The sequence below is a fragment of the Aplidium turbinatum genome, chromosome 3, assembly GCF_918807975.1.
Source record: "Aplidium turbinatum chromosome 3, kaAplTurb1.1, whole genome shotgun sequence".
NCBI lineage: Eukaryota > Metazoa > Chordata > Ascidiacea > Aplousobranchia > Polyclinidae > Aplidium > Aplidium turbinatum.
Window position 1 is genome coordinate 35,130,402 of NC_137474.1, and position 15,887 is coordinate 35,146,288.

At 37.9% G+C, this 15,887-nt stretch overlaps 1 protein-coding gene across 1 annotated transcript; it reads right to left on the minus strand.

Moving 5' to 3' along the window:
* Window positions 1–1,833: 1,833 nt before the first annotated feature.
* LOC145767421 (uncharacterized) lies at window positions 1,834–15,171 on the minus strand. The gene is made up of 8 exons (XM_082579238.1): window positions 14,912–15,171; window positions 13,839–14,014; window positions 11,381–11,503; window positions 10,348–10,495; window positions 3,681–3,854; window positions 3,045–3,172; window positions 2,715–2,861; window positions 1,834–2,114 (listed from the first exon to the last, which is right to left on the minus strand). Exons 1-7 carry the CDS (start codon window positions 14,967–14,969, stop codon window positions 2,715–2,717), a joined length of 954 nt encoding a protein of 317 aa, XP_082435364.1. The 5' UTR covers window positions 14,970–15,171; the 3' UTR covers window positions 1,834–2,114.
* Window positions 15,172–15,887: the final 716 nt, after the last annotated feature.

Genomic DNA, 15,887 nt, shown 5'->3' on the forward strand with positions numbered 1-15,887 from the left:
GGGCCCTGGGCGGTCGCCCAGTTTGCCCACCCCAAAGGCCCTGTAGGCTACCAGTTATCTGACTATCATCAAATTACTAGACTTATATTAGGACGATGCAAAAGTTATATTTTTTCTCTTTCTTGTCTAGGTTTGGTAGCTGTGCATTTTTAAGGTAGTGTTTTCCAAACAGTATTTTAGTGACGCTTATTTTAAACCTTTTGGTTTTGCCATCGTTTCTTTTTGTTGGTGACAAATTCGTGTGTTTACTTTATCGATCTTTAGGCTGCATGTTTGCGCCAGCAACAAAAAATGAATTGAATCTCATTGTTAGGATCTCATTGAGGCGTGTTTACATCACCCGCAACCGCTTGATATCGGTTGCATTTTTGTCCAAACTACCCAAATGAAATCTAGAGTCTAGACGGCCACGAATCTCACTTCGGTCAGAGCGTGTAAACAGGTTACGCTTCGGCCAAACGAACCGAAACGGACATCTTTCATTTCGGGCGCAATGAAATGTCGATATTGCTTGGCAAAGAATTTTTGCTAAAAAACCTACTTTGTATGCCCCATTTCAAGTAGCCCACAAATGTAAGCTATTATAACTCATAAGTCATCAAAAACGTTAAAAGATACAAACAACCTGGCAGATTACTTTTATCTTACCATGCTATAGTATCTAAAAGCACTGGAAGGTAGCCTATTACTTATAGGCCTAATTGTTACAAACTTTAGAAACCGCCTAGCAACTGACTTAACAAGTTTATTAATTGACAAACTTAAACTGATTACTGCTATCATTTCCAACATTAACATTTTTTCTGAGAATGTCTAAGGGTAGGCTACCACAACTGACTTTTTTTGTATAACGTCTACATTGCTCATTCGTTTTTAACTGTGGCCTCCGTTGTAACTTGAGGCAGATAAGACTGCCAAATTTTGGAAAGCTGGAACAGGCTCAAGCAGTTTACTGTACAAAGCAAATCACTGTGCATAGTGCCAGTGGCGTAGCCAGAAAAAAATTTTGGGGGGGGCCAAATATTTGATGAATTGAAGAGAACGACAAAATGTTTGATTTAAGACATCACCACCTGATGTGCAGTAGCGCATCCTGGTGGGTGAAGCAAGGGAAGCAATAAATCTGGTGGGGGTTAGAGCGTGCCGAAGGCACGCGTATTCTAGGGGGGTCCGGGGGCATGCTCCCCCGGAAAATTTTTGCAAAATTACACTTAAATAATGGATTATAACGCTTTCTGGAAACACTTTCAGGGTAATATTTGTATGAAACTTATTAGCAGATAAACAGCTATTAACTTATTAAAGGTAGCTCTTATCTACACACAAACGGGCAAAAACTGCGGCTAACTTAGAGAACACAAAAAACTCAGCTACACAAAAACCCTACAGAGTAAGCGATTCTGAAATTGCTTCCACAGATTAGTTAAAAGAAGCGTAAATCGCGTAAACTTTGCGCGACTTACGATTTGCAAAATTTATTGGTGTCTTTTTGTGTGTCTAAAACAAGTCCTGGGGGGTGTTAATAGCCAGATGTCTTGGAAAACAATATAAATTTATACAAATTATATTATATTTTCAACAAAGGGTTCAACTTCGGAATCCAAACTTTGAAAATTTGGGGGGGGCCATGGCCCCGTTCGCCCCCCCCTGGCTACGCCTATGCATAGTGCGGCTTAGCTTATCAATAAGTGTCTTCCTTACGCAATTTGCTTGTAAACTTGCACTTACTTTTCCGCGTTTAAGAATTTTATCAACTTGATTCTTTTTTTTTACGTCGTCCTGCATTCACACAGACACTTTCTATGGCTCATTGAAAAAAGGGGACTATGATGCTTACATTCTTTTCTTGAGCATATATTGTATTCAGAAGCAATGACAATCGTCACGCTGCAAAATGGAAAACAACAAAGACAGAATATCAAATGTACAAGTTACGAAGGTTATGTTATATCAAATGCAAAAGTAGATCAATTTTAAGATTGGATTACTCTGCAATCTGAATGTTGTTTTTTAATGAAAAATTTCTAAACCATATTGCATTTAAAGATTTTGTACATTGTGCTTTTCTTCCGATATCAATTGTTTGTTTTCATTGCTTATAAGACAGCTTTGTCCTGAAACAAATACAACAATAGTGACAAGGTAAAGTAGACATGTTTGATCATGAAAAATAATTAAGTTTTAGATGTTTTTAACATTAACTTATTTCTACAGGTATAAAAGTATGCACGCCAGTCATCAAACTTCTTAGTGTAGGGTTATTTTAAAATTTTAAAAATTTAAACGAACGCCTTTATTTGCAAACATTCACACTCAAAACATTTAGAAATATCAAAAAAAAAAAAACATTTAAATTTCGAACTCGATTTTAGGTGGATATCGACCCACAAGTAGGCTGCAGTATTTTGATGCAGCGAGTTTAGTTGTTTACACCAAAACTGAGATGCAACTCGTACGTTTTTTTTTCTTTCTTTTTTTCGTTTTTTTGTATGAAGAATAGAAGCATTTGACTATCTTGTAAGGTAAGCAGTAGCCTACAATAGAGCAAGATAATTGCTACAGGTATCACCTACCGTAAATAAAATAGCAGAGGAAAGAGTAGTGTGTGAAAACATGTGAAAGTCATTTCCCAATAGTTGCATGACTGGTATTATTCTTTAAAGTGCAAGTTGTGAGTTGGCTAAGTTTTTGGGTATTTTTAAAAACCAGCTTACCTATATAGTGATGGTACTTGGTGTGGAAGTTTCTCCTACAGTTCCAGTACTGTCCACTCCTGCAATAGCGATGGAATACCTTCCTCTAGAAAGTCCAGATATTACCGATTCAACAATACCAGAATCTTCATTGTAGACGAACTCATCCTAATAAATTGTGTCAATTTAAAGCATCTTGTTTGTAAGCTAGCAATGTAATTTTGGAAAAGATTTTTTTGTATAGGATATGGGACACTTCTTGTACAGGATATGAAGATAAACTTTTGAATATGGCATACAAGATTGGTCAAAATAAACGTAAAACAAAAAATAACAGATCAAACCACATACAACTGCCACTTCCTCTTGACCACGTGTTAGAGATGCAATCCTGTACTCGGATGCTCCATTGAGGGCGGTAAAAAGTACACGAAATGACGTTCTCGAAACAGACTCTAAGATGAGAGAGGGTGCGTCCACTACATAATACAACAAAGTAAGTTTTACAAATTGCTTGCAATGCAAACACGATATTTACTAAAAAGAAGCCAACAGCTGAATTCAAAAATGGTTTGGTTAGTTTTGAATCTTTATCCTCGGACTGACAAAGCCTTGATTGGTTATTCCTGGTAGTTTCGAATACTTGTAGAGGCTTTTGACGCAGGGCCGGTTACCGAGATTGGCAGAGTGAAGTTTCCGATTGTTGAACTGTTGTTGCCGGGGAATTATTCGATTCAGTAGGTGGCGCTGAATGGAGAGTAGTCCTGACAAACGTTGCTGAAGCGCACATCCCGTGAGTCGAACCAGAGCCGCGTGACCTTGAGACGGGCGCGTAACCACTGAGCTAACGGGCCGGACTGAGCTAATGGCGCACTAAAATAATCATTAAGTATCTTTAAGTTTCTCTTGTAGCACTTTGTAGGCTACATTTTGAAGGAAATTGTGCGGTATTATGCCTATCTATTGCACAACAAAGCCAACACTCACATGTGCAATATGGAACTTCTCTAGTCCATTCGCTATCTTTGCACACTGTGTATAAAGGACCATTTCTTGAAAAATCGTCATCACATTGAAAAAAACATGCACTGGAGGGTGAATTGAACAAACTGCAAGAGAAGTTGCCGTGAGGATGAAACTCGGTAAGCTCCTCGCAATGTCCTGAAAATAGTACAAATAATTTTTTGTTTTTGTTTTAATTGTTAGAAAATTGTTGACTTAGCAAATAATGAGCTGGAAAATCCAAGCAGCACTATAGAGTAGCCAAAATCTGAAAAGGAATAGTGGTTCTCCGTAACCGATGCATGGCACCAAAAGTGTGCACTTTTGACAAAAATCAAAATAAGAGCTTGCTTTAATAAAACTTACTCATTTTAACGCTTTTTAACAGAAAATTTATCATATCTGGTTTAAAAGTTAGATTGGCTGTTTTCAAAGAGATTATAACAGCTTGTGTATAAAAATATCCATGGGTAGTCATAAATCGATGTATAAGTCACTATAACCTACTTTTAAAAAGTGTGCGACACGCTTTTTGCAAAGAAACAAGCTTGTTTTTGTGTGAAAGAAAAACGATTAATTGCAAGCTACATAGCAGTCGAGTGTAGCAAGAATTGACAGCGATAGACTAGACAAGTGTTTCGCCCACGAAGATCGCCCCTTCTCTAAAGTGCATACCTTTCGCGACAGTTACTCATAGCAGAAACACGTGTCTATCGCTGTCAATTCTTGCTGCATTGCAGCGGCCCATCCAAAGATAACTCTGGGGTCAGCGAAAGCTACCCTTCCTCTAGCTACCCCTCTCTGGCTTCTCTGCCAAATGAGATGTCAGACTGCAGTGGTCCTTTTCCACACTCCGTGTCCTTCTTTAAGCGGGCATCAAGAAGAAGCACACATACAAACAAACTCAAATTAAATTAACATCAATTCGCTACCAAAACGAGCTTGACCCGCCATTTCCTAGTCTGCTCCAACATAAGCAAGAGGAAAGCTGAGACAGGCAGATCAGCTTGAGGTAGCCAATAACCATAATTTCATATACCCACAGATTACCATCTACCGCGGTAGGTCCCTTCGGTCAGAATAAGTCCCTCAGCTCCCTGGTAGGTATCTTCCATGTAAGTATGGTTTGCTCCCTGAGTGTTTGGGTGTGTGGACGGCTCTCGGAGCGGACGCATTAATGATGAGTCAGGTAACAATTCCATTTTATATGAAAAACTGTAAACCTGCAAGGCGTAGTGGTATCCATCTTGAACTCTGAGCGTTGCGCAAAAAAGAAAAAAAGAGCCTCATGGGCGAAACACGTGTCAATCGCTATCAATTCTTGCTACACTTGACTGCCTATAAACACATGTTTTTGGAAAAGTTTTGATGGCTAGTGTGGAGGCTACACCGGCATGGTTAGCGAAACACAATGCTCGCTCCCCTTCTCAACTGTTAGCTTACTCTCTTGACCCATCATATAAATGTGCTTTGAGGCTATTAAGAAGGGCGTCGCTGTACACGTGGTTGTAACAACTGCCCACGATGACGCTTGGCACCGAGGCCTTCCTTGCAATCTACTTTGTCAGATTTCACAGGCACATGGCCAGCAGCATAAGCTTCATTTTTATCACCGCACGGAGAAGTGTTAAAGCCTGCACTCAATCAGATGAGAAACTGCACCCACAGGCGCTAAACTGGTTTCAATTCATTATAACACAGGTGGAAACTGAAAATTAAGTAATTCGGTACTGGTACTTGGTATTTGTATAAAGCACTTTGTACTTGGCACTCGCTGGTTGCTTCTGTGAACCGGCATACATTCAGCAAGAATTGAAAGTACTGTATTTGGTGGTCCGTTTGGGTTGGTTGCAAGCTTCCAATCGTTATACGCACAGCTTCATAAATTGGATAGTACAGTAGGGCAGTGGTTCCCAACTCGCGACCCAAAGTTGGGTCGCCTGATAATTTTTTTGGGTCGCTTGTTTTTAAGGCATATTGTATTTTGGGCGAAAGAAATAACAATAAAAAAAATTTAAAACGTGAAGAGATCGATCACAAAACCGGAAAATATAAACACATTACACAAGTCATGAAGCGTTTCATGTCGAGACATCGGAAAGCTTTGTAGCATGATCGTAGTGCAAAAAGTTTTAACAATTTTTGCTTTTATTGTTGTTATTATTATTATTAAATGTAAACCCTACAAAAATTTCAGTCTCAAACATAAATTAACTTGACAAAGTTACGGGATATATATTGTAACATGTACTATATGTCACGAACGCTATGTCGGACAAACTCTGACAAAGTTTTCCACACGTTGGACCACGCATAGTCTGGTGTGGTAAAACACATCAAAGACAAAGCCCCAAGCAGTGGCGTAGCAACGCAGTATGCCGCCCTTGGATTTTTGCGCGAAACGCCGCCCCTACCCCCCCCCCCCCCCCGACACCGTCGTAAAAGCTAATTAAAATTCCACACAACAGAAGAATTAAAGTAGTTTTGTTTAATTTTATTGAAAGTTCAAAATAAAACCACTTCTTACTCAGACAGCTGAAGGATTTTTTGTCTCCTTTAATTACTCTAATCGCTGGCTTGAATGGCCCTTTTTTATTCTGAAACCTTTCTGGCCCTAGTTTGATTATCTCAACTCTCATGTTATGGGTTAATGTTTCTGGCCAAGTAGTCACATCGTTATGAGAATAATAGATAGCATCTGTTTTATCTTTATCTGACAGTGTTTCATTCACAGGCTTTTAATGACCACTTTGTTATTGTTTTTCTCGAGGTAGCCTACACTTCTTCTTCCGTCTCAATTTGAGGTACCGTAGAGATTTACTGTGCTAATCTCTTCTGTTTTTTTAGCAGAGGCAATTTTTACGAACTTCAAAATGACTCCTTCATTCTTTTTAGTTCCCCTTCTCCAGCTTTCTTTTTCTTTCTAAAAAAATCTTCACTTTCTTTTACTCTCGTCATAGGCAAAAATTAACTTAAAAAAATTGCAACTTAAATCTTGTTCTGGAATCTGCAGCACATTAGTTAAAAACAATAACCATCATTGCAAATTTGCTGAGTTAAGCTAAGTGATCTATTTCAGACCTGAAACTTTAAACCTTTTACTAACCTAACTCATCTTCACAGATGAAGATGGAGGAATCCCCTCTATCTACCACAGACAGATAGTAAAGATGACAGTTGACTCGATGACCTCACGGTCTATTCTTGTCTCCTCCCGAAAGTGAAATAAACATTTCATTTGACCCCAATGAAATGTAGTCCAAAAAAACAACCTCTCATACGAAAAAAGAAAGCTCAATTGGTTAGCGCGTCACTTCTGGAACAAAGAAGCTTCAAGATCAAGCGGCGCTGGTTCGACTCTCGGGGTGTGCGCTTGAGCAACGCACATTAAGGACTGCTCTCCATTCAGCGGCATCTAATGGATGGAATAGTTCCCCGGCAACATGACTTCAACAATCGGAAACTTCACTCTGTCAATCTCGGTGACCGGGCCTGCGTCAGTGATTTAAAGCCTCTACAAGTATGTGAAACTGCCAGGATTAAGTTCTGCAAGAAGCTTTTCCAGTCCGAGGATAAAGATTCAATCAATCAATCAAGTGAAATAAACTTAAAACTAATCTGAACTTAACTATCGTACCAAAGCTAAATTGACTGAGTAATGCTATAGCTTACAAGTTACAACCGATATTCTATCATTACTTCAGCAACATGAATATCATTAAACCGTCACAAATACCACATGGTGAGGCACAATCTAAAAAGTTGCAAATTAGTTTATAGGCATAGCCTAACTTGTTTAATTTTTTGGCTTCACTTAGATCAGTGTTAACTTAGGTCGTTTAAGTCTGAGTCTCTCCGAGAATAAATTAACGTGACTGTCTTTGTTCGTTTTCTTTAAACTTTTAAACGTTATCACATTTTGCCGCCCTTTAGCAACGTGCCGCCCCTGGATTTATCCACAAGATCCAATGGGTAGTTACGCCACTGGCCCCAAGTGCTGTATGAACTTATTGCTTTCTCCACAGAGAGGCCTTTGCTGCAAAAAAGCTGTCTCAAGAGCTGCACGAAGTGTTGAATGATGTGAAGTGTGTAAACTTCATCAAAACAAGTCCACTAAATCGGCATTTGTTTTCGTCTTTGGGGATTCTGATTATTATCAAGCATTACTGTTGCACACAGAAGTGCGATAGTTGTCACGAGGTCGTGTCCTGAAGCGAGTTTGTAATTTGGAGAGGAGATTGCTATCTTCCTGAGGCAACAGAACTGTGTGAGATTAGCCGAGACGTTTTTGCAAGAAGATTTCAAGGCAAAAGTTGCTTACCTTGCCGATATATTTGACTCTCTGAATTCTCTAATTTTATATATGTGATTGATCGCGCCGCAAAAGTTTCTGCTTAACACAAAAAACTCATATTCTGGAAAAGTTATGTCACCAGAGATGAGTACGATATATTTCCTCAGCTAACGCAATATATCTGTGGCAATGAAGTTGATATTAAGCAAACGATAATAATTAGACACCTGGAACAGTTTGTCAAAAAGTTTGTGCACGACTATGGAGAATCTCTAACACTTAATAACCAAAATGATTGGATAATAATTGATTTATATGTTGGAAAAGATCTGCCTCAATTTTCCATCCATGTTGCAGAACAGTTTATTGACATAACGACAGAAGTAGCAAACCGTATTTCTTTTGCGTCCTTCAAAGACAAATACCCCAAAGATTCTGCAAACATCCACATTTGGGCTTCCATGTAGGCCTACAAAGTGTATCCCACAGTTTCACAATTAGGGATTCAAAAACAGATTCCATTTGCAACAACTTGGCTTTGTAAGATTGGATTTAGCGCCATGTGTGTATTGAAAACTGAACAGCGAAACCGGCTGGAAGTTAAAGCCGACATGCAGCTATGCCTAAGCAAACTAACGCCTCGATTTCAAAAACTCGCTGACAGCAAGCCAGCATAGCTATTTCATTAGTGATTTGATAAACATATTAGCCTATTTTCGGGAAAAGTTACTGCTTTTGTAGTGCTGTTTGTTTGCAACATAATCTTGTATGGCTTTTAAAATAATACGACAATTTGCTTGGGTCGCAAGATCTTAGCAAACTGAAATTTTTTTAAAAATGGGTCGCCTTAAAAACGAGTTGGGAACCACTGCAGTAGGGTACTGGTGGTGTTAAAAATAATTACAGTTACTCCTTTATTTTGCTTTGAAGTTTAAAGCTTTCTTTAAAGCTTACGATTACTTCAACAATGTATTCGATCACGGTCGATTGAAAAATGCATTAAACTGTAATTACATGCGTATTTTGGTGCGTGTCATATAGTATATTAACTTACGAGTACAGCAGCTTCATGAAATGGGTAGGCCTAATCGATTATTATAATCACCGCACGGTTGCCCTTCACTAGTCAGCCACTCAGTAGGTAGTCTTTCTTTAACCACAAGGAATTTTAAATAGAAGTAACCCAGACAGACAATTTATTTGGCCCAGATCTGATCAGATCCGTACCCGATCTAATAAAGATCTGGACGAGACAAAGTGGTTGTCTGGGAATCTTACTTGATTTTTCAGATCAAATGATTGACTGTTGGGGTCTTTATTTTAGGACTGAAAAAGCTTCTTTGAAAACTGAATTGCATAAGCTACTCGTGGAAGCTTTAAACTACCGAGAAGGACAGCGAAGTTTCTGCTTGTTAAAGTGTTTTTGCCAGCGAATTGTTCCATTAACTATAGGTTCGGCTGAATAGGGCTGTCTTTGAAATGAGTTGCTCAAGCGCGTACCCCAAGATTTGAACCAGCAGGTCGCTTACTTTTGCTGTTGCTGATGGGTGTGTTGTAGTCTGCTTTTGTGATGCTTGTAAGGTTCAGTCGTCTCCGTATTGCTTCAGCAATTGATACTCTAGTTGTTTTAGGAATAAGGAGACGACTGATTCTTTTAACTATGTTTATCTACGTACTTGTTTGAGTTGTTTGGTTCGGTTGCCGTACCTTAGCCTATAAAATTTATCGATATATAAGCCTTAAAATTAGATCTTTGAATGCGCGTCTTAAAGCATTACGGTTTTTCAACCTTTCCCTTTCATTGGTTATGTTACTGTATTTATTCCCACAATATCGTTTCTTCTGAATTCCAACAAAAAAAACTAAACTGAATTGTTTCTTTGTTCGGGAATTCGGGTTCTTGTCCAGCTAAGAAGTTGAGGAGAACAAGAGAAGACTACTGTGTACCATGTTCAAATAGCGAAATCACAGTAAAAATTTATCGACTGAATGGAAAAAAAGTCTGAAGTGAACAAATCCTCTTTCAATAAAAACCATGCGTCAACAACCAAGGTAGTTGGGAGGAAAAAGAACTTGACACAGTAAACGTGCATTCGAAACTCAGCTTCTGAAGACAAACTATGCTTTATAAAAAAAAACAACGTTGATTTCGACTGCTTGGCTGACTTTTAAATTTAGAAATGCATGCTGAAAAGTACTCGAAATAAAAATCTATAAATTTACTTCTCGTATTTTTAGTAGCTTACACTTTGGTAACCTAGCTTACATTTTAATTAAAAACGATTTGTGTTATAGCCTACTACTGTAATGTAATTGTAATTTAGAAAGTTTAGTTTCTTTTAGCTGAGTGATAATTACCTGGACAAGCAAATTCATCCGTCCCATCAGGGCAATCCTTTATCTTGTTACACCAATCACCGATAGGGATACAACTAGTGTCTTCACAAGTGAAAGAATCTGTTCCACATGAACCAGTTTTAGGGGTTCCCGTTGGTGTGGCGGGGGTCTATAATGTTTGAAATAAAATTATTAAAATCGTCTGAGATTATGTCAAAACTGGTTCAGTCGTACGGTTTCTATCAAACAAGGCAACCCCGGGTATTGGGAAAAGATCTCCTGTGCACTTGTGATCTGCATGTAAAGATTCCGAAAAGTGACTTAATCTGATGCCGATCTGATAATCTGAAGCCGAAAGATCTGCTCATACGCCGATGATGATCAGACTGGAATACAAGCCTGGTCAGATCTGATAAAGATACCCACCATATTAAATACGGTATCCGTTTAAGTTGGAAGCCCCTTTTTCTTATATTCTTGCATTGTCTGCATTGAATATCTTGTGCAAACGTTTAATTGAATCAAAGTTTTTCAATAGGAGTATGTTAATTAAAGTTAAAATTTTGATACGCCTCAGCCATCGATCACACAGAAAGTTTTAAATAATTGTTTTACCTGCTCAAAATTTTTCGGTAGACTATGATAAAAGCCTTAATATTTTTAACCGTGTTAAAACTTTGATATTGAAATGTACAAAGCAATTCCAACTTTTATAAGACGCTTGCATTGTCAAGAATAGGCAATTAGGAATATTGAATCAACTTTTTCTGGGCAAGCTAACATGGAATTATTTTGTTGAGGTAGCATCGCTTCGCTGTCTCAAAAGGCGATGATATGAGCTAGCCTCTGTATTAGTTAAAAATAATCAGACAGAATTGTCACATGGCAATCTTATTGGTTGTCAATCGTTTTAATTCACTTTCCATTGACAAATAGATAAAATCATAAAATTTATAGAAAAACTGATCATGTGACTAGGCTATAGCTGCTATACAAACACTGAAGAATAGCTTGTGCAAAAATGATTATTTTCGTTTATTGCAAATATTTTTACCGTAGTAGTTGTTGTTCCAATGGTTTTTGACCTCCCTGGCCGACCATAATTACTCGTGGCGCCACTTGCTGCCACACACTGTGCTCTTGCCCCATATACCTTGTCACGATCAAGGCCAGTGAACTGAGGAAAAAGAGATGTTTAAAGGGAAGAGTAACAATGCGATACATAAGTAACATAGTTACATACTCGATTATTTATTTTTGGAAAGTTTTAATCCCTTTCCTTTTAACAAAATGTTGAAAGATTAACATTTCTTTTAAAGATGAAAGCATAGAAGATTAAGCTTGATTAAAAAAGTGGCTGGTGTTTTTTTGTTTGTTATCTTGGACTTTTGTTTCGCTGCAAATACATATTATGCAGGAACAAATTGGAGTAACCACCGGTCGTTTCCAAATAAGAAAATAAAATACGATCCAGCTATTGGAATCTTGGGGAGTTTTCTAGGGAAACTTTAATTGATTTTTTTATGATTCTCAGAAATTTGCATTTATTCATATTCTCAGCCTGCATTCTGTATCTTAGTTTTGTATTTCCGTATATACTCGAGTATAGGTCGAGATTTTCACAAGTGATTTTCACCTCAAAAAGGCAGGTTCGACTTATGCATGGGACAAGCTGTTGTCTCCAGCTCGGCAGCCTTCAAAATGAACGCATTTTTGTTGCGGCAAAAATCATTGCCGATGTAGATTACGTACTGTGAAATGGCGTTGGCCGAAGTATAAGTTTTGAATACGGAAGGCACTTTAACATGCAGATATCCAATCCATGGACATTCTGTCCAATCCAACCACGAACCAATGAGATGCTACGTTATCTGTCCAATTGTGACCATTCCAGCAACCAGCATTCAGCCAGAGAATCAATTATTACTTTGAACTTTGTTTGGTAATTACAAAAGAAAAAAGAGCTGTAACAGAGGTGGGAGTTAAACCCACGTCAATGTAATGTCTACCACCGTCCTAACCCAACGCGCCAAGTCAACCGATGGCAAAGCTATATGATTTAATTTAGCTAGAATTTGCGTTTTTCCTTTATTCTTCCCAAACGCAACCTTGATAACGTCATGAACAGTGTAGCTTCTGATTGGTTCGTGTTTTATTAGAAATCTGCTTGTTAAAGTGCATACCTTTGAATACGTTTATTCGCAGTGATTCAAACTTAATCTTCAAAATTAATGATTTATTGTCAATTCTAAACTTTATATATAGGCTACACTTGTTGAGCAATATGCAAACCTCACGAGATAAAACAGCTAAAAGAGCTGTTTTTAAAGGATTAATTATTTTTTTTATTTTTGCGTGTAGGATATAATCGTTCTTATTACGTAACATTCCATGATCGTTGAAGTCGATGTCAAATCTTAGCGGCCGCATAAAACAACGATGTCAGATTGGCTAGGTGATGATAGCGGTAAGAAACGTCGTTAATGCAAGCAAAATCTGCGGCCAAGACCATTAAATACAGGAAGGCCAAGTGCTAATTTTCATGTGTTATTGAGCGGATTTCGATTCTCGTGCGTCTGATAACAAAACAATACGTTCTCTTGAATCATAATTGATCTCACAGCGGGTAGACCTGTTGAAAGTAGCGCGTCTAATTTAGCTGGTTTCCTTATTATTGCCTTGAAGAGTCTTACGTGACAATTCCAGCAGCGTAAGTTACTCTCCGCTCTACTTTGAAATTTCCTCCCGGTTTGTCAATGCCAATACTTAGATGAACCATCGAATGGTAGTGTCGAGAATAAGCTATTCGGCATACACGGGGTAAGGAAATATCACCGATTTTCAGCTCAAAAGTAGGGGTTCGACTTTTACACGAGATCGACCTATACTCGAGTATATACGGTAGGCCAGTAGATTACTTAGCTGCTTTTCCGATGATTTAATAGAACTATTTAGGCCAAGATTATGATGAGCAAAAAATATATTAACTGTGCTCATGGCCACCTGGAGATCTTATCTTTAGGTGGCCATGCTGTGCTTTAGCAAAATAACAAATAGCAAAATATCCTTTTAGTTTCTATAACAAGAGATGTAATCAATAATAGCTTAGACAGCCACTTCATCTGGTCCAGATTTTTACCAAATCGGTTACGATCTGACTGCATCTCTGCCAGATCTGGACCAGAAAAAGTGGCTGTCTGGGAAGCTAATTACTGTACAATCAAACTACCTGTAGAGTATAAACGTATTTGAAATTGCTTACAAAAGTTGTATTTCCTGTTTTCCGAATTGCTAAATGTAAATTTACACATCCAAACAGCCTGGACACAACGCAAACGAACTTTAGTCCACTGTCCACAGTCTACTACTGTTGTCACACGCAACTAATAAAAGCTTCAATAAAAGCAAGGGCTAATGGAGAGCCAGGCAAGCGAGGCGTTTTCAATGGATTTTGGTATTGTTTTTCAAATTTACTAACCAAGCCAAAAACACCATTTCCAAAAATTTCTTACTGTAAAGTTTGTATTTGTGATTCCATTGAACGTCTCCAACACCACGTTGGTATGCGACTCCAAGAGCTGAACATTATAAGTGGCACATCGGGGGAATCCCCTCCAGAGTGCTGTCAGAGATTCAGCCCCTGCATAAGTCCAAGGTATTCTCACTCTGCCTGGAGGTCGGATAACTCCTGAGATTAAAACATTTGGCAACAAATTTAGCTTGTCGGCTAATTACGAATCGCGTTGACTTTTTTTTGTTGAACTAAAAGACACAAAAAGAGTAGCCTAAATTACTTCCTCACCATGGGACTTCCGCTCTGACCTATGTCATTTTACTGATTAAGGAAAAGTTGTGCATGTTTATTAGGATTACTTACTTTTTCGGCGCTATTTGCACTGTTCATTAAATAAATTCGAAAATAAAAGTAGAATCAAACAAATTGTTTTATTGCTTCTCTGGCGTTTTGCGCATCATGACAATGCGCATCCTCACAACGAATAACCTCAGCCTACAAATAAATGTTAGCAAAACAATTGCTTGCCTAGATTTTGCAAAAACGATGTCTTTACTTAACTCTCTTAGTCATCATATAAACAGTGCAACTTTTAATAAAAAAAAATAAACTGCACTTTATTTAAGATCCATGATTTCACTTTAAGCAGACCTGTAGTGTCTACAAAAAATATGTTCTTCTAAATAGCTCACTAACCAAATGGAAAGAAACGGTAGGCCTACCCTAAGTAGCAAAATTGCTTAAAAAGCATAAGTTAGATAACGACTGAACTTATCAATAACAAATCTGCCCATGATTGTGCTTTGTTGAACCGAAAACAAAAACACTCCAGCTTCAAGAGTTGACAAAGTGTACCCTAGTTAGCTTACTGCGTAATTCCTTGGTAGATAAATTCATGAAAACACAAACGTTTGTTTAAATCTAGCCTACTCATTACACTTCCAAACTTTTTCAACCAAACCCTACACAGTGCATTTTCAACTGCTTGTAGAAGCATGATTGGATTACAATATGCTGCCTACACTGACATTTGAAATCAAGTGAAAAACTGACACTACTAAAAATACTTACTCTGTGCCTGACAGAGGGAAACCACAGCAAGAATCAACAAGCAACAAAAAGTTTTCATGTTTTTTAGTGTCGAGATGTAGATGTTTTTGTGAAAACAACAGAAAACCGAGTAAAGCTTGCTGCAGACACCAGTTTTATATCTCACGAGTTGCTTCGGGGAAATATTAAAAGATACCTTCTTTGCAATTTTTTAATGCCCTCCAAGTACGCCCAGGGGCATTGGAGATACGTTTCGGTTAAATTGATTTTTGACTGTGAATTAAGCTACAATTGTTCTGCATAACCAAGGCTGAATCTTCATTGGCTTAATGTCAAGCTTACGACTAAGACATCATCCTGCAAAACAAGTTAAGCACATCTACATTTTTTGTTTAAACACGTCCTTGTACGCCACGGGCGAATTTTTTATCTGTTTTTGCTTTAAACTTAAAAGTAAGTTATGGGTTGGTTCAGTCCGTGCTAGATGTTTTTTTTGAAGCTCGTGATACCCATGAATACTTAATTAGGTGTGACATATCTTCATTAAAATTTCACATTTTTTGCTTGTACTGTGTAGTCAAATCAGCGAAGAAATATTAGTTTATTTTCTAATGATGATACTGGCTTATCTGCGATCATCATCTTGGTTGTAATTTTGTCATTTTCACCACAATCTAGTCCATGGCTTGTCTTCAGAAATTATCTACGAATGAATTTTTCTATAGCAAAAGAATCATTAGCCAGGGCTTGTGGAAAATAGTTTCTGTAAAACAAAATGAAAATATCACGAAAAAGTAGAACATTTGGTTAAAGGAATTTGATGATGACAATATTGATTAATAAAAACTGATAAAAGATCTTTGTGTCATAAGCAAAGCTATCAACTTGAATATTAGGAACTCGGTACTTTTGTCGAGTTCAAACTGGAACAAAAACGATTGAATTCACTTGCTCAACCACTTTGGAAAGGGGACAACTTTTAGAATTTAATGCAGTA